Source organism: Cervus elaphus, chromosome 10, assembly GCF_910594005.1.
Source record: "Cervus elaphus chromosome 10, mCerEla1.1, whole genome shotgun sequence".
Taxonomy (NCBI): Eukaryota; Metazoa; Chordata; class Mammalia; order Artiodactyla; family Cervidae; genus Cervus; species Cervus elaphus.
In genome coordinates, this window is record NC_057824.1 from 18,217,948 (window position 1) to 18,236,328 (window position 18,381).

Genomic DNA, 18,381 nt, shown 5'->3' on the forward strand with positions numbered 1-18,381 from the left:
GATCATCAGTTGTAACATATGTACTGTTGAGGGGGGCGTAGATAATGGGCAAGCCTTGTGGCGGGGGTGGGGGGGCATGTGGGAAACCTCTGCCTTCCTCTCAGTTTTTCTATAAACCGAAAAATGCTCTTAAAAAAGATTTGTCTTCCTTAAAATCAGTATGTGCATGCGTGCTTGCTAAGTTGTTTCAGTCGTGTCCCACTCTGCAACCCCATGGACTGTAGCCCACCAGACTCCTCCGTCCATGGGGATTCTCCAGGCAAGAATACTGGAGTGGATTGCCATGCCCTTCTCCAAGGGATCTTCCTGACCCAGAGATCTAACCCAGTTCTCTTATGTCTCCTGCATTGGCAGGCAGGTTCTTTACCACTAGACCACCTGGGGAAGCTCTTCTACTCGATAAAAGGAAGAAAGTTTACACTGGGGACGGACCAGTGGTTAAGACTCTGCCTTCCAATGCAGAGGGTGTGCGTTTGATCCCTGGTCAGGGAACTAATAACTCACATGCCACAGGGTACAGCCAAAATTCTTTAAAAATTTTAAAAAAGAGAGAGAGAGATTACACAGGTTGGAGGCACTGAGACAGTACGAGGTGTTAAAGAGAGATGGGAACTTTATTGAGAGTTTCTCCCTGATGAACTCAGAACGGAAAAAGCACTGGAAAGATTCCGCTTTGGAGAGAAACAGCAACTGTTCAGGCACAAACGTTCACAGATACTCCTCCTAGGGGATTCCTGACTCCCCACCCGGCTCCCCACGATCCCCCACCCCCACCAAAAGAGTCAGAATTCTGCTCGAAATCCACCTCCACAGAGCAGGGCACCAAATAGCGCTCAAAGCCCTGGCTGGTAGACAAGCCTGCGGGAAGTTAGAGAGAAGGGAAGTCAAGGGGTGAACAGCGGAAGAAAAGGAGTGAGAAAAAGAAGCTGAATGGAAAAAAGAAAAGGGGGGAAAGATCACTGATGATGTCACATGCACCCCCAGAAATATAAATACCGTATGAATGTGTTCATCTCATTCCAGCTGCTGCTCCCAAAGCAGTGCTGACCTCAGCAGCTACGACGATGCCCAGTTCTGCACTTTTTCTTCCCCTTCTGCGCTGGGAAAACAGAAATGCCCAAAGTAGCCGAGGGGGCGGAGGGGTATTAAGGAGCAAGGTGGGAGGGTAGCCCCTTGAGAGCGTAAAGGATGGCGAGATGAGGCCAGGGCTGGTTTTGAATGAGAAGGAAGCAGCTCCCCGGGTGTGGTCACCAGGTTCCTCTGATGCCCCTGCAGACTTGTCTTCTCTGGTTGACTCTGTCCTTAGAAACATGTCCCGGAGGCGGTGGGGCCTCTGGTCTTCTTGTGGGAGGTTCTAGATCCTCTAAAGGAGCCAGAAGAAGCAGCCTCTGAGGCAGCACGTGCCAGAGTGCTGATAATTCCAAGAAACTCAAGGAATTCCAGACTGCAGATCTCTATGTGAGTCTAACGTGGTCATCAATGTGCCAGTTTGTTTCCTCTGCCTGACCCTCAAGGCACTTCTCCCTCTGCCTTTGTCTTGGCTTTCCCTTGGGTCTGGGGGACTCTCTGGTGCCGGCGGGGCCTCTTGGGGAAGTCCCCCAAGACAGCTCACGCCCAGGACAGACAGAAGGAGGCCCTGGGCTGGGGGGGAAGGGGCAGCCAGGCCGGGTCCCCTAGACTTAGATTCGTCACCCACCCATCTTCTATCAAAAGGCTTGTCCCCTCCATGTTCTCCCCTCCATGCCCCATCCCTCCGTCCCCTCCTGCCCTCTGAGGGGGCATACCAGGCAGGCAGGACTCTCACCGCTTGCTCCTCCTCTGTGCCCTCGGGCATCTGTCATCTCCCTAATCTCTCTTGGACAACGTAACACACACACATTCACACTCATTGGTACTGGAAGGCCAGGCGCCCCTGCTATGCGCTCGGTGGGCATCAGCATCAAGTTCAGGTGGGAAACTGACAGTCAGGCCTGGGTTGCCAGTGGCACCGAGTGGCTGGTGCTGCTTCTGACTCCCCAGAAATTACGCCGAGTTTCGAGCATTGATGCATCAGGGAATGGAGAAGCGAAAGGAAAAGCCATGTGATGAAAACCAGGAAGAAACGACTCCTGTGCCGAGTGTCTCCATGGAGAAGCTGTGGCAACAGCAGGAGCAAGCTCTCCACTGTCCCCTCTGAAACCCAAAGCCTTTGGGGTCTGAGTTTTCCAAGACATGCAATAGACAAAGACACACTGCAAACCGATTAACCCTCTGAGCCCTGCCGGGACTCTCACTGAAGTCACTTTCAACAAGGAAATGACCTGAACACATGGAACATTCACCCTCCTCCTGGGGCCAAGAAAGGGACCGAGCTTCCGGCTGGCTTAGAAGGTGCCAGAGAACTGGCCTGGGGAGCGCTTGTTCTCTTTCAGCGTCCTGGTATCCCAAACCATTCCCTGCCCCTTGCAGAAACAGGGGAGAGGGCCCGGGGCTAGGCGCAACACCCAGGTTGATTGAGACCCAAGAGATCGTCTCCTGTGAAGCCAACCCAAGCTCAGGAGGCAGACGAGGGCTGGGAACAGACAGAAGACTGTGTGGAAGGCAGCCGCGTGCACGGAGCAGACAGCCCTGCAGAACTCAAGTCTTCTCTAGCCTCTCAGCTGATCAGGGAAGAAGGAACTTCAGCTGCTTTTAGCCTGTGTGATGCTCGTTAATTCAGTTTACACTAGAGTTTAGCTGCTCTCTGTCCCCCCACCCACCGAAGAGAGGGGACCCTGGAAAAGCAGGTGTGGCCTGACGTGCCTCAATCAGGCCCCTACTTGAAGCAACAAGACAAGCAGGCCCTAATTCACAGTTTCCACTCCCCCCCTCGACCCACCCCTTCCCCCACCACTGGCCTCAATTAACTCCCGTCTCCAATGCACAACAGTTCCTGCCAGTGTGGCTCAAAGGGTTAATAAACCAGGACTTCTCGGACAGTCAGGACACAAGCTCATTCACCAAAGACGACGGGAGCCCGAGAACGGCAACGCGGCCACCTAGGGTTTCTTATAACGGTTCTTTGGGGTCTCGCCACACCCTGTCTTGTCACAGTTGAGAGCACCTGGGTTCTTCCCCAGCCCGAGGCTGCCCAGGAGGCTGGGGAGCTCCTGGGTGATGGCCCGCTCAATCTTATCCAGAAAGCAGCCTCCCATGTAGGAGCACTGCTGGGACAGGAGCTTGAAACTGGAGATGGGGTTGATGCCAAAGAAGTCCTTGTAGGCCTCGCGGTGGGGAAGGTCAAACTTGCTGACGTTGGTCTTGGCCAGGATGGTCTTGAAGATGTAGAATTTATCAGGGTCTTCCACGATGTCCTTAAAGACCAGCTCCCCGTCACTGAAAAATGTCATCTTTTCCTTGTACGTCTGCAGGTAGCGGTCCACCAGGAGGGCGTGAATGCGGACCCGGATGGCGTGCTGGCGGATGAAGGCGATCTTGTTCTCCAGCCTGTTCTCAATCACCTGGTTCAGGTCCTCCAGGAGGGAGATCTCTTCCCTGAGAAACAGGTCCCGGTGGGTGTCAGGCTTGTAGTCGTAGGGCCAGAAGGAGCTGACGTACACCCGTGGAGGCTCTGTGACGTTGATGAGCGGGGCCAGGCTCCAGAAGAGGGCCCCGTACACCCTCATGAGCATCTGCGTGGCGAGGTTGTCAGCCTTGTTCAGGATGATCCTTATCTGGGACTCGCGCCCCTTCAGCTGGCGGAAGAGCATCTCCAGCTCCAGACCCACGTCCAGCTTGGTGGGGTCGAAGACGACGAAGATGAGGTCCGCTCTGTCGATGAACCACTGGCACACGTCGTTGAAGGGGTAGCCTTGGGGAGAGGGAGCGAGAAGTCAGGCTGGGCAGACCCCACCCACCCCCAGGACCCCCGCCCCTCCTTCTGGAACCAGACCATTCTGTGGCTTTGAAGGGACTAAGAACGTCAGGGATTTTCTGGGTTTCTGAAGACTTTTAAAGAATTCATTACACATCTCCTGATCCTTGTCAACCCTCAATCAAGAACAGCCTGGGGAAATGTCCTGGCGGTCCAGTGGTTAGGACTCCACACTTTCACTGCTGAGGCCTCAGGTTCAATCCCTGGCTGGGGAACTAAGATCCTGCAAACTGCGTGGTACAGCCAAAAAAAAACCCAAAAATGGCCTGATTCTTGTTTTAATCCACAGTGGAATTCAAGGCTCCAGGAAAACAAAACATTTCTGCCAAATGGAGATTTTCCCACTGCTTGAAAAGATCCGGAGCGGTGGCAAAGATGTTAAAGGAAATAAGTCAGGGAATTAGAAGGAATAAAAGAGACGGTGCATCACTTAGGGGAAATAAATGTGGACCTGCCATCGAGACCTGGACTAGAATTTGGGCTCCATCACTAACCAACTGAAAATTAAATGCTTCTAAGCCTTACCATTTTAGTTGAAAAATGACAAAAAGAACAATACCACCTAAGGTGATAAAAAGATTACGATGTTGCTAGAAACACAGGCAAGCACTGAACTAAAACTGCCATCCAGTCACAGGGTAGGTGCTCAATACATCCTAATTCCTTTAATTTATTTCCAAAATGGGAGGAGTAGGGATACCTGTCTCGAAATGTTTCTACAATGATCAACCAATAACACGTGGAAATTATCCAGTGCGTTAGAAGAGTGCAATAAAGGTTAATTTACTACTATAATTATTAGCAATAATATTATTATTAGCTATAAAACAGGATCTGGTTATAACAAAATGAGAGTTATAACCATAAACTGAGATCCACCATCTGTTCATCTATTCTGACAAACGGCCCGTTATGACTCATCTCTGCAGATGGCGCTGCGTCACGGTGACATTCAGTGGCACTCCCCTGCCACCTGAAGGCAAGCGGGGCTTTGGAAAGTCTGAGACAGGATTGTGTTGAAGCAGGTCTGGCAAAGCAGATATTGGGACCAGGACGAGTTGAAGGTCAGGTTTAACCCAGACCCACGTTAGCCAGAGGTCAAGTGCACCTGGACAGGGATCCAATCAGTCCAGGCCCTTGATCACCTGGACAGCTTGTGCATCCCAAAGACACAGCAGGGACCTCGAGGAGCTCCTGGCAAGAAGCCCAGCCCTCCCCCCGGCAAGATGCTGACGGCCTCCAAACCAGACCATTCCTCAAGGAAGTAAAAGGATGAGGTACCCACACCTAGGAGGCCCCACAGTGATGACAAAGAAAAGGCCGGAAGCAAAGAATGCATCCCCGAGTCTTGGCCAATGCTGGTCTCTCCCGGTCTGCCTACCACCCTCTGCCTTGAACAGTTTCCTAAGACAGAGCTCAGGCTGTTCAGAAATGAGTGTTAAATTACCTCTTTCTTGCTGCTTGCGGTTCTCAATGATGCCTGGTGTATCCACAAATGTGACCCGCTCCAGGAGCTTGTGGGGAACCTCAATGCCGATCAGCTTCTCCAGGAAATTCTGGCCAAACTTCTCAAGGGGCGAGAAGGACCGGGCACTGTCAGCAGCCATGACGATGCCCTCGATGGTCTTCAGCTTGGGCCCGTGCATGAGGACTGTGAACTCCGAGGTGGTGGGCTCGGCACCTGCACACACGGGTTAGAAGGGACACAGGCATCTCACATCACAGCAACACAAAAGGAGCCACAGGAGAGACTACTGGGGGTGGGGGGTGGAGGAATGGAAGTTAGTGTTTATTTATTTTGATTTTTTGGCCCTGGCGCCTGGCTCGAGGGATCTTAGTTCCCCAGCAGGAAAAGTGCCGAGTCCTAACCATTGACAACCAGGGAATTCCCTCTCTTGCACTTTCTGTCTCTATGAATTTGATGACTCTAGGGACCTCATATAAGTGAAATCATACGATATCTGCCGTTTTATGTCTAGCTTATTTCACTTAGCATGTCTTCAAGATTCAGCCATGTTGTGGCATGTATCAGAAACTAATTCCTTTTCAAGGCTGAATAATATTCCCTTGTATAGATGGAATGAACACATGTTTTTTACCCATCATCAGTTGATGGATATTTGGGTTGTTTCTACCTCTTAGCCACAGCAAACAACGCTGCTGTGAACATGAGTGTAACTGCCGGTTTCTTGCACATAATTTTCATTACTATATTGAAGATGTGTAGGAATATTTTTGTTTTTCTTTTTTTAATCTGCAAGATCCTATTTTTTTAGTTGAAATATAACTGACTTACGATATCGTGTTAGAGTCAGGTGTACAACAGTGTGATCCATTATTTTCATACATTAAGAAATGATCTCTACAGTAAGTCCAGTTACCGTCTGTCACCATACGAAGTTACTAGTGATGTTTTCTATATTCCCTGTGCCATACACTGGGCTTCTCTGATAGCTCAGTTGGTAAAGAATCTGCCTGCAATGCAGGAGACCCCAGTTCGATTCCTGGGTCGGGAATATCCGCTGGAGAAGAAATAGGCTACCCACTCCAGTATTCTTGGGTTTCCCTTGTGGCTCAGCTGGTAAAGAATCTGCCCACAATGCGGGAGACCTGGGTTCGATTACGCGGGTTGGGAAGATCCCCTGGAGAAGGGAGGGGCTACCCACTCCAGTATTCTAGCCTAGAGAATTCCATGGACTGTATGGTCTATGGGGTCACAAAGAGTCGGACACAACTGAGCGACTTTCACTTTCACTTATGCCATACATTTGTTGCTGTTCAGTCACTAAGTCATGTCCAACTCTGCAACCCCATGGACTTAGCTGACCAGGATCCTCTGTCCATGGGGTTCTCCAGGCAAGAAAACTGGAGGGGCTTGCCGTTTCCTTCTCCAAAGGCTTTTTCTGGACCAGGGATCAAACCTGAATCTCCTGCATTGGCAGGAGGATTCTTTACCACTGAGCCACCAGGGAAACCCTATATTAATGCTATACCATAATTAAAAAAAATAAAATTTCCTGTGTAGTCAAATACTTTCAACTCATTTCTGATTTTACATATATATATATATATCTTTTCAAACTAATGTAACCCCTTTAAATCTTTGTATATTGAATCACAGATACCTCACTGATCTCCAGGTTTTTCCCCATGGCATTACAGCTTAAGTTTAGTGGGTACAGGATCTCTTCCCTGGTACTTTGTGCCATACACTACAGCCCCTAAATGTTTTATTTTTTTCACAATGCTTTTTACATGTGACACTGAAATGCCAACAGGCACACAAGGAAGTCACGCTGTTACCTGTGTAGAGCTGGTAACGAGTGTTTTCCAAGCCAAGGAGGTAGTTGATCATGGTGGATTTGCCAACGCTCCATGGCCCCAGGAACAAGACCATCGGCTTGGATGTGATCTCCCCATCTGTGGGCAGCAGGGACAAGACATGGACATGAACTCAAAGCTCTTCACTGTGGAGGGACAGGATTCTTCACTTTGTGCCTCAGACAGTCCATCAGGAGCTGTGGGTTTCTACCCTGGACCGTAGAACATGGCATGGTCAGGAGCACGTCGTTCTATGTTAGTGTGATGACCCAGTTAGCACCCAAGAGAATACGGCATTTGGACTGTGGCACACCAGCATTTGGACCACACACAGACCCACAGCACACCGGCCCCCGAGAGGAAGGGATCCACTGAGGTCAACAAACACGGACTCAGACCTCACACTGGGGGGACCTCCAGGCTCAGATCTGGGAGCGCACCATTCATAGGAGGGGCAGGAGAGAGCAGCCACCAAGGAGAGGTTAAAACACCACTACCTGGATTGGTTACAGAAGAAGTCATGGAAGAGGTTTATACACTCTGGGATGGTCTGAACCTGGGCGCTGCCTGCCCCCTGCCTCCCTCTGCTTAGCTGCACCTCCCAACACCCCTCCTCAGGCTCAGCCCAAGCCGGGGAACAGGGCCGGTCTCAAATGTCAGCCTCCAAAGTCCATGACGCATTTGCCAGTGTCCAAGACCAAGCACTGACTCGGCAATTCTTGGGTTCTTGTCCCATGTTGGGGAGAACACCCTGCCTGGGCCTCTCCAGTGCGGGTCCCTGAGAAGAAAAAGCAGAATTTCCCAGTGCTTTCAAAACCCAGGGATGGGGAGGGGACAGTGAGAGGCTTTCCACATGGGAGATTCACAATCTCCTGTTGCAGACTTCCAGCCCTTAGGACACATAGAGTCGGCCATGCACAGCTTTTTTTTTTTTTGGCCCTGCAGCAAGGCATGTGGGATCTTAGTTTCCAGATCAGGGCTCAAACCCGCACCTGCTGCATTGGAATCATGGAGTCTTAACCACTGGACCACCAGCTTAGTACCTAAAGTTCTCCAGACATCTTAGCCCCGCTGAGCCTGGCATGCAAGGCCTCAACACAGGAGGCACTGTGGTGGGTTTTTTTTCTTTTTTCTTTCTTTCAGTTATTTTTTAAAATGTTAATTGATTTCATTTCTTGATTCAAAAATCAGAAGTATAAAAAGGTATACAGAGAAGAGTCTCCCCTCCATGTCCTCAAGCTGCTTAGGCTGTGTGTCCTCCCAGATATTTGAATGCGTGTGTGAGACCACATCTGGTATTCCCATCTCTTTAAGAATTTCCCAAAGTTCACTGTGAGATCAAACCAGTCAATCCTAAAGGAAATCAATGACGAATATTCATTGGAAGAACTGATGTTGAAGCTGAAGCTCCAGTACTCTGGCCACCTGATGCAAACAGCCGACACACTGGAAAAGACCCTGATGCTGGGAAAGATTGAGGGCAGGAGGAGAAGGGATGGGTGAGGATGAGACGGTTGGGTGGCATCACCAACTCAATGGGCATGAGTTTGAGCAAACTCCGGGAGATGGTGAAGGACAAGGAAGCCTGGCATGCTGCAGTCCATGGAGTCAAAAAGAGTCAGACATGACTTAATGACTGAAGAACAACCCCTGGCTGGGGTGCAGGAAGGAACAAGAGGGAGGGGGGTGGGGGTGGCAGGAATCCCCAGTCACGGCCACAGAGATCCTACAAGGAGCATCTTTTTCCCCGGCCCAGGCCCCACTAAGGGGAACCTGGCCTTCCAGCTCCCCTGCAAGACCACCTCGCCGGTGTTCCCAGCTGCTGTTCCCGCTCCCTGCAGCAGGGGGCGGCACTGGCACATGCAGGAGGCTACAGGTGCGGCACCCAGGAGGGAGGTCACGGGAGGATGACCCTGGGCTCGGAAGAGCCTGGACACTGGCAAGAGAAGAGGGGAGAGGAGGGGCGCCTGGACAGAGAGATCAGGCCCCGGGGACGCCCTCTCTGCAGAGTGCCATCCCCACGGGCCGCCTGCCTGCCATCTCTGGCCTGCACATTCTGAGAAGCCTGCAAAGGAATGGTGAAACAAGGAGACGGAGGAAGTTACAGCTCCTAATTCCAGCCTGTGTGGCCTGGGCAGCCCAGCGTCTCTCTGGGCCTCTGGTCTGCCTTCTGTAAAGCAGGGATGAGGAAGGCCCTACAACACCCCCCCTCCCTGCACAGCGTCACAGGAGACGATGCAGAAACAGCCAACTAACACAGGAAGGGACGTGCAATTTCACTCCCTGCTCAAAAGCAAATTAGATTCCCGTCTCAGGCTGGGTCATACTGGGAGACTGGGATTGGCATATATACACTAGTGCAGTGTGCATGTGTGCATGGTCAGTTCCTCAGTCCTGTCCAACTCTTTGTGACCCCGTGGACTGTAGCCCACCAGGCTCCTCTGTCCATGGAATTCTCCAGGCCAGACTACTGGAATGGGCTACCATTTTCTCCTCCAGGGCATCTTTCTGACACAGGAAACAAACCCATGTCTCCTGCGTCCCCTACACAGGCAGGCGGATTCTTTACCACTGCGCCACCTGGGAAGCCTATAAACTATGTTAAAATAGATAACTAACGAGAACCTACTGTATAGCATAGAGACGTCTACTCAGTGCTCTGTGGAGACCTAAATGGGCAGGAAATCCAAAAAAAGAGGGAATCTATGTGTACGTACGGCTGATTCACTTTGCTGATTCACTTTTACAGTAAAAACTAACACAGCATTGTAAAGCAACTATATTCCAGTATAACATTTTTAATTAAATTAAATTTTTAAAAAAAGAAAGGTGATCAAAGGTGAAACAGGAATTTTTCTGCCGCCCCTTTAAAAAACAACAACTAGAACAATAATAGCAATTAGATGTCATTGTCAACAGGTTTCCAAGACAAGAGACACTTTAAAGTGGCCTTGCTGGGAGGCAACGAGAACTCTGTCCTGTTGCTGCGGTACACAGAGGACAACCTAAGGCAACTGGGCAACAACTATCAGAATGCTGAATTCCAGCATTATTTAAAAAAAAAAAAACATATCCTACAAATAAACTTGTGTGAAATATGGAACAACTGTAGCAGTGTCTGTAACACTTTAAAAAGGGAACGAGGCAAACGCCCAGTAGTTCATCAACAGGGTATGCTATCTAAGGTGGCGGACTCCCAAAGACCAGAAAGAGCAATTGTGTGCTGTGATCCTATCTTTGTAAAACAGAAGAAAAGACACCCGTGGGCATGGAAGCAGAGTGCTGTCTGGAAGCCCTGATGAGAAACCGTAGCTGCGTGCGTCTCTGAGAGTGGAATCAGAGAGACTGGAAATCAAGACAGGGGTTTTTTAAATTTTTTCAACTTATACTATTTTGCACAGAAATATTTTTGGTTGCCAGTTTATCTTATTTTTTTAAATGATTTTGAAAATCAATTTTTAAAAGAATCCAGACCCATGGGAAGTGGACAGGGGAGAGAAGAATCAATCTGTAAGTGAATGAGGAGCCCCATGGGGGATTGGAGCACAGCAGTCAGAGAAGTTGGCATCTTTTGGAAACCCAAAGTGCACTCAAGAATCTCACAGAGGAAACGTAAATCCCTGCGTAGATCAAGGGCACACCTGCTGGGAAAGGCTGGCCCTTGTCACTGAGGTCTCCGCCCCCCCCCCACCCCCCACCCCGAGGGCTCAGTGGAGAAACGGGCGGGCGGTACCTGTGATCTCGTGCTGCCGAAGCTCATTGTATTTGTAAGACTGCTCCAGGGGCTTGATGGACGAGTGGTAGATCTTTCGAAGCCGCTGCAGCACCACTGGGGGCAGAGAAGGGTGAAGGGTTAAGGTCTGGCAGGGGCTTCGCAGCTGTGGCCCCATCTAGAAGGCACTCCCCCTACACACACCCCTGAAAGTCACCACAGCACTTCTGTTTTTCCATTTAGCCCTCTGGTCCTTCCCCTCAGCAGTTCACAGCACCACCTCGGCCTGCGGCTACCCTGAGGTGCTGGGAACGCCAGCTCTTTCTCTCTGCCCCCTACCGCTACCTGCCTTAGGATCAGAGGCAAGCAGGCATGACCACCCCAGTCCTGCACCCTTCACCGCATCCCTGGCATCCTGGGAGGATTCAAACATCCCAAAATGTCTTCTTGGGAAAATGTGGCTCCAGGGAGAAAGGGCTTGTGGGGTGAGGTGCAGGGAGGGATGAACTCGGAGCCGTGAGGGTCAGGCTCCCCAGCTGCCCGTCAGCGGCCTGTCTCCTGCTTTGGCCAGAGCAGACCCCGGCCTCACCCTGAGCTCTCACTGGCTCCTCGATTAGGAGACAGAAAGCCCTGCTGACAGCCTTGGGTTACTATGAGGGTGAAATGGAATACCAGACATGAAAGGGCTTTATAAACTGTAAAAATTGAAGCCAGTGTGATGAACAACCTTCCCCCGGCCACGACTCGGACACTGGCACCGTCAAAATGACCCTGATGCTGGGAAAGATTGAGGGCAGGAGGAGAAGGGGGTGACAGAGGGTGAGATGGTTGGATGGCATCGCCGACTCAATCAACACAAGCTTGAGCAAACTCCAGGAGACAGTGAGGGACAGGGGACCCTGGCGTGCTGCAGTTCATGGGGTCCCCAAGAGTGGGACACAACTGAGCAACTGAACAACAACCGTCCCCAGGTCGCAGCTCTAAAATGTGCATCCCCAACTGGTCCCTCTGTTTGGATCACCTTTCCTCCTTCCTGCCAACCCAGAGCCCTCCAGCTTGGACGCTGCTCACAGAGCCTCCTCCACAAAGAGAAGCACTCCCCTCCCTTCAACTCCAGGGCTCTCCTCCTCCCCTGGGGTGTCTGCCGGCCTCAGCTACAGACTCAGAGGTTCTGCCTGGCCACTGGCCCCAGGGATCTCCCCTCTCCACCCGGCCCCACCCAGCTCCTGCCTCTGGTTACCAGAGAAGTCATCAGCTGGCTTGTCCTCATTCAGCATCAGAGTTTTCTCGATGTGGGAGCGGTCCCTCAGCGGGGCTTCCTCACTCACATCCTCCGCCTCTTCTGGGGAAAGAAGCAGAGATGGAGGTTAGGGCAGAGTGAGGAGCCATTGGCTCTGGGGCTCCCTCCAGTCAGGCAAGCTGGGGAGTGGGCAGGGTGGGGCAGGATCGCAAGCAAGTGCTGACCGGAGCCAGTCCAGGTTCAACTGCACGGAGCTCTGTCTCTAGCAGGGACTTTGAAAATCCAAACTCAACATCTGTGAAGCTCCACGATCCATTTTAGGTATTCAGCAAATGTTGACTGAGCACCTACTATACACGCGCCAAGCACGGAGCATTGTGCTGTGAATGCCGCGGTGCCCCAAACTGACCCAGCTCTGCCCACGTGGAGTTTTCCACAGTCTGCGGGGAGACAGGGAGAAGTAACCTGGAAAGTAATACAATTACAGGCATCGATGATGATGTGGCTTTGGGAGGAAAGTGTCTGGAAGCTGGGAGGGCCTAAGACGTGTGCCTATGACATTTCAGCTGGGGAAGTTGGAAAATTTTCTGAGGGTTGCCTGTGAGCTGAAATCCAGGACAGGAGAAGGAGTGGTTTATAGGAGACTGACTTTCAGGTTCTACGTGGACCACTGGCTTGGTCAAGTGAGCATTTCATCAGGAAGAGCTGCTACAGGGAGTCTTGGGGAGCGGAGGGGGAGTAGGGAGAGGGGGGAGGGAGTGGGGGTACACTGTTGCTTCTGACCCAGCAAGAGGTGCCCGTGACCACCTGAGGCTCCTAGGGAGGGGTGCTCATATTCCCAGGCCTCTTAACATCACAGCCATTTTTTTTTTTTTATCCTGGGCTAATTGCGCAAAGAATTTTAGGTGATGGAAGGAGGATGGTCCTGGCCCGTGGGAACAAGGGGAGACCAGTTCCAGGAGGGATGGGAGCAGAGAATAATCAATGTATCTTGACAGGGTGATCTTTTCTGCGATCAGACCCAGATCTGGGAGGCCAGGGGAAGGGTCCCCCATTGCAAGTACCCGACCAGTGTGGAAATGAAGTTCTTGCAAGGAAACCTACCAGTGTGGAAATGAAGTTCTTGCAAGGAAACCTGCTTTGGAAACAAGACTGACTCCAGTGCCTCCGTCCTACAAGCCAATTCCTGGTCCAGGTCAGTGTACTCAGTGGGTGAGGCCATGGCCAGTGCTGGACACACCTCTAATGCTGCCCAATAACTTAGGTCCTGCCCACTTCCATCCCCCCACCCTGTCCCCTACCCCTGAGGGTGGCCGCTCCAGCCACTCATCTGCAGGACAGACATCTGTGGGACAGACACCTGCTGAACGTACAGCCAGCCCAGTGTTTCTTATCAGGATCCTGACATGACCTAGTCTTCAAGGGGAGGTCCCAGGAGCTAGCCGACCATCGTGGTCCCCCATTGCCCCTCACACCCACCAGCCTGCCTCCCGGCCTCAAATCCTGCCCCTGTGTCCCTTGTCCTTGGGGTTTAGGCACTGGTCTGTGTTAAAGGAGGGACTCTAACGGATAAGTTTCTGATGGCCTAACTCAGATGTAACCAGGTTCCTCTGGGCCCTCCAGGGTGCAGGCTCTCAGTGCGTCTCTCTGAAGTGGGGATAAGTGATTAAGGAACAGCCCGGAGGCACCCAGAGGGCCGGGAACCCCCATGGGGCCTCTGCCCCACGACCCCCGCGGTTGCCTGGAGGCTCTCCCGCCCGCCCTGCGGGTCCCTGTCTGCCCCTACATACAAGACCTCCGGGAAGACTGCAGCCGCCAGAATGCCCGAAGCAGCCCCCTCCGTCGAGGTGCCCGGCGGGCGGGGGGAGGTGGGCAGCCCGGGGACGCCCCCTACCCTGTGGCCCCTCCTCCTTGGGCTCCTGCGCGTCGGCACCCTCGGGCGATTCCTCCGGGGACCCCTCCTCCCCGGGGCTCGCGCTTCCCGCTGCCGCGTGGGCTCCTTCCCCAACTTCTCTCTCGGCTTCCTCCTCCTCCGAGGCGCCCCCGGCTTCTTCCGAACTAGCCCCGTCGCCGCTCTCCTCTTCGTCGCCGCTCTCCTCTTCGGATTCTTCACCCCCCTCTTCTTCAGAGGAGGCCTCGTCCGGGTGCTCCGCGGGTATCCCCTCCGCGGGGCGGTGCTCCCGGGAGCCCCCCTCCTCTTCGCGCGCGGCAGCGTCTTCCGCGGCCGCGGCCGAGCTGAAGCTGGGTTCCGCCTGGTCCTCCGTCCTCTGCGCGGCTTCTGCGTCCACATCCGCGGCTCCATCAGGCACTTCTGGCTCCTGACCGGGCCCTGGGCTGCCCTCCCCTCCTGTCTCGACCTCCTGGCTGGGAGAGTCCCCTGCGTCCTCAGTCTCTGGGGACCCCGCCGCTGCTCCCTGCGCGGGGTCTTCCCCTAGCGCCTCTGCAGCTTCCTCGGGGACCTCGCCGCTCCCAGCCGGCCCCTCCGCCTCCTGTCCTGGGCCCTCTCCGGAGCTGAGCTCCCGCGCCCCTTCCTCCTCCCCGGGCTCCCCCTCCCCTCCTGGGGGAAGGGCGCTCGCTGCTCCCGGCGGGCCCGCATCTTCCGCCACCGGCCCCACAGGTTCCCCTGGGGCAGCAGACTCGGAGGCCGAGGCGTTGGAGAGGCTGGCTTCGGGATCGGGATCGGGATCGGGATCCGAGCCCAGACCGTCGGCGGCTGTCTTCTCCGAGCTCCCATCCTCCCCGCCTTCTGTGGGGTGAAGGAGCGGGCGCGTCTCTCCAGGGGCCGCCTCTGACCGAAGCGCCCTTTCTTTCTCCTCTAGACTTGCGTCTCCGGCAGAGAAATGATTCTCCAACAAATTGCCAACATCTTCCGTGCCACCCGAAGCGGAAACTTGCAGTTCTAGATGATCAGAACACGAGGGGTCAGTGTCATGGGGTTGGCACGCGCTTTGCTTCTCACAACTCTAAAAACAGCCTGTCTGCCGGAGGGAGAGCGGTGCGGACCTGCGGGGACGGTGGGGCTCCTCCCTCCCTGGTCTTCGGAACCGCCCCGCGTGGCCGGCAGAGCGGGCGTGCCCCTCTCCTGACCCGAGCCTGGGCTCTGAGCGAGCAGCTGACCCGCTCCAGCCCCGCCCCGGCCTTGCCAGCCTCCCCCGGGGGGATGGAAGCTGGGCGCCGCCCTTCCAGTCCTTCCTCAACCGCGCGGGCGGGCACGTGCAGCCTGGCTCGCCCGGCAGATCTTTCCAAGACAGGGCCGATGGGAACTGCCACCCCTGGTCAGTTCCTAGAGTCATTAAGCAGCGTGCTTTTTATATTGCTATCAGCAAAGGAGTGAAAACAGGTGCGTGCGGGCCAGGTCCTCTTAGGTTACGGGGCACAGCACTCGGGGGATTACTTACGGCTCTCAACCTTATTAAGTCACACATCCAACTCTGTCCTCTTAAGGGCAAGCATCTGCTGGCCTCTCTACCTTAGATTAGAGGGGACGTGTGGCAGGAGGAGATACCCTCGCGGGCAGGCCTGGGCTTCCTGATGGCCTTCGCCAACTCCTTCCGAGGGGATCCCCTTCTAAGGGCCAAGGGCTTTAAGGGGAGAGCCAGGGGCACTGGGAGGGCAAAGCAGAGGGCAGGTAGGGGCCCAGAATGTGCCTCTGTCAAGGGACGAGTGTGATGCATCTGGACAGTGGGGTCAGAAGAGAGGGTGGGGTCTAGTCCTTCTGAGCCTTCCCGCCCAGGTGGGGACTGTTTAAGGAGGAGCCCTGCAAAGTGGGTCATCGCAGGCACATGGGGATGAGGGCGAAGTGGGGGCCCTGCCTCAGGGTTGCTGAGACGCTCCTGGGTCTCCCTGGGTTCACAGGACTCTTTCTGAGGAAGGAGCATCCTGCCTCAGTGCTGGCCCAGCTCTGCCTCCCACAAAGAAAAGCCACTTCTTGGGGGGTACCCACCCCCTTGTTCCCTGAAAGTTGGGGGAGCCTCTTAAGGGCCAGGCACAAATATTTTCTCATTAATCCCCACAGACACAATCTGCTATCAAATTCAGAAAGATGAGAAGTTTGGGTGCCTTTCGTTATAAAGGAGCCCGTATATTGATGTAACACTCCCCCCACTCACATTTGTGACCCCATTCACCTCCCTTATTACTATCAGCCAGATTTCAGAGCTGAAGGTCTAGAGAAAGTGTTTGATTTGCCCAAGACACCAGATGGCTAGTGGGCAAGCGGAACCCAGAACTGCCCACTCCTTGTCCAGGCCTTCCATGCCATGCTATGTTGAGGGGAGCACATGGGAGCCCCTTCCTACTGGTACCTCTGCCCTCCCTGGATGCACCCACTCTGGCTCCTGGATTGCAGGCTGGGACCCTGCCTGACACCCCCCCCCCCCCCCCCCCGCCAGAAAGTGCTGTGAAGAGGTCCATGGGGAGATTTGGGTATGTTCAGAATTCCTGGTCCCTTAGTTGGGGAGCTGGAGGTAACTCATTAAAATTTTCTTTCATTACCACCTGAATACCTGTAAGTCCTCATTCCTCTGCCTGAATCTCTATCTGCCCTGCCCCCAGCCTCTGGGGAAAATAAAAATCTATGGCAGGAATATGGTTTAACCCAAGAGATTGACAGGCCTTTGAGCAGCAAGATAGATATATAGATATCATATGAGATACATTTGGACAATTAGTGTGCCAGGCAAATGCTTGAGCCCTGGATGCATAAAATATGAACTTGATCTTACTCTATTTGCTTGCTTCTGTGAAACAAGTCTTACTCACCCCCATTTTACAGATGAGAGGACTGGAATCAGAGGCACTGAATGTCTTGCCCCCAACATCACGCAGCTAGCAACCCGCTGAGGCCATTTAACTTTGGAACTGCAAAGGAGATCGTCTGATACTGCAGCGGGGTTCTCCCCAGCCCCCTACCCCACCCCGCACCCCTGCCAACACTCCTCAGCCTGTGGTCCAGGCACCTGCAGCATCAGCATCACCTGGGAGAGACGCCAACTCTTAGGCCCCAGCCCAGCACCACTGACTCAGGATCTGCATTTGAGCCACTCACTGGTTGCACATTACAGTTCGAGAAGCACCAGTCAACCTGAGCCTAGAAAACTGCCTCTAAACCAGTGGTTCTCGCCACTGTCTGTACATGGAAACACCTTTTCTTGATCCCACTCCTCTCCCCCTCCTTGAAGGTTCTCATTGAATTAATTAGTCCAGGGTGTAGCCCCAGCATCAGGACAGTTCAGTTCAGTCACTCAGTCGTGTCCGACTCTTTTCGACCCCATGAACCGCAGCACGCCAGGCCTCCCTGTCCATCACCAACTCCCGGAGTCCACCCAAACCCACATCCATTGAGTCAGTGATGCCATCCAACCATCTCATCCTCTGTCATCCCCTTCTCCTCCTGCCCTCAATCTTTCCCAGCATCAGGACTGTAACCCCCTCCAAAAAATTAGGTGGGGGGTGATTCTACTCAGGGATTTCCCTGATAGCTGAGTTGGTAAAGAATCCGCCTGCAATGCAGGAGACCCCAGTTCAATTCCTGGGTCGGGAAGATCTGCTGGAGAAGGGATAGGCTACCCACTCCAGTATTCTTGGGCTACCCTTGTGGCTCAGCTGGTAAAGAATCTGCCCACAATGCAGGAGACCTGGGTTCGATTCGTGGGTTGGGAAGACCCCTGGAGAAGGGAAAGGCTACCCAGCCAAATAACCCTGACCCTAAGGCTTCTGCTCCTGGCCTCTCTCCACACATGTGCCCATTGGAGGTGTCCAAATTAGATGGGTCACCAGGGCTTGGCATGTGACCTTGGAATAACAGTGGTCAGGGCTTCTCCTCTGGGGAGTCCAGCCCCTTTCAACAGGCCCTGACACCCTCTACTGTTAAAGTGGTTGATGCTGGTGGTGATGATACTGAAGATGGTGATAATGGTGATGATGGCGATGATGGTGGTGGTGGTGATGCTGGTCATGATGATGGTGGTACTGAGGATGATGATGGTGACTGTTGTCGTTCAGTCGCTAAGTCGTGTCTGACTCTTTGAGACCCTATGGACTGCAGCACGCCAGGCTTCCCTGTCCTTCACTATCTCCCAGAGTTTGCTCACACTCATGTCCATTGAGTCGGTGATGGCATCCAACCATCTCACCCTCTGTCACCCCCTTCTCCTCCTGCCCTCAATCTTTCCCAGCATCAGGGTCTTTTCCAATAAGTCTGCTCTTCTCATCAAG

General features: G+C 53.4%; 1 protein-coding gene across 4 annotated transcripts in view; it reads right to left on the reverse strand.

Annotated features, from left to right (window-relative positions):
* Nucleotides 1-595: 595 nt before the first annotated feature.
* Nucleotides 596-18,381, reverse strand: part of SRL (sarcalumenin) — a 37,822-nt gene continuing 20,036 nt past the window's right edge. Inside the window, exons 2-8 of one of the 4 annotated variants that reach the window (XM_043914188.1) lie at nucleotides 14,985-15,064; nucleotides 14,060-14,676; nucleotides 12,166-12,267; nucleotides 10,947-11,042; nucleotides 7,196-7,312; nucleotides 5,340-5,573; nucleotides 596-3,829 (exon numbers count right to left, since the gene is read on the reverse strand). In XM_043914188.1, coding sequence (XP_043770123.1) covers nucleotides 3,018-3,829; nucleotides 5,340-5,573; nucleotides 7,196-7,312; nucleotides 10,947-11,042; nucleotides 12,166-12,267; nucleotides 14,060-14,676; nucleotides 14,985-15,031 — 2,025 coding nt within the window. In that variant the 5' untranslated portion in view covers nucleotides 15,032-15,064 and the 3' untranslated portion in view covers nucleotides 596-3,017. Of the gene's footprint in view, nucleotides 3,830-5,339; nucleotides 5,574-7,195; nucleotides 7,313-10,946; nucleotides 11,043-12,165; nucleotides 12,268-12,389; nucleotides 14,040-14,059; nucleotides 15,065-18,381 lie in introns of those variants that run through there. The other 3 variants (XM_043914187.1, XM_043914190.1, XM_043914189.1) reach the window with 3 other exon arrangements.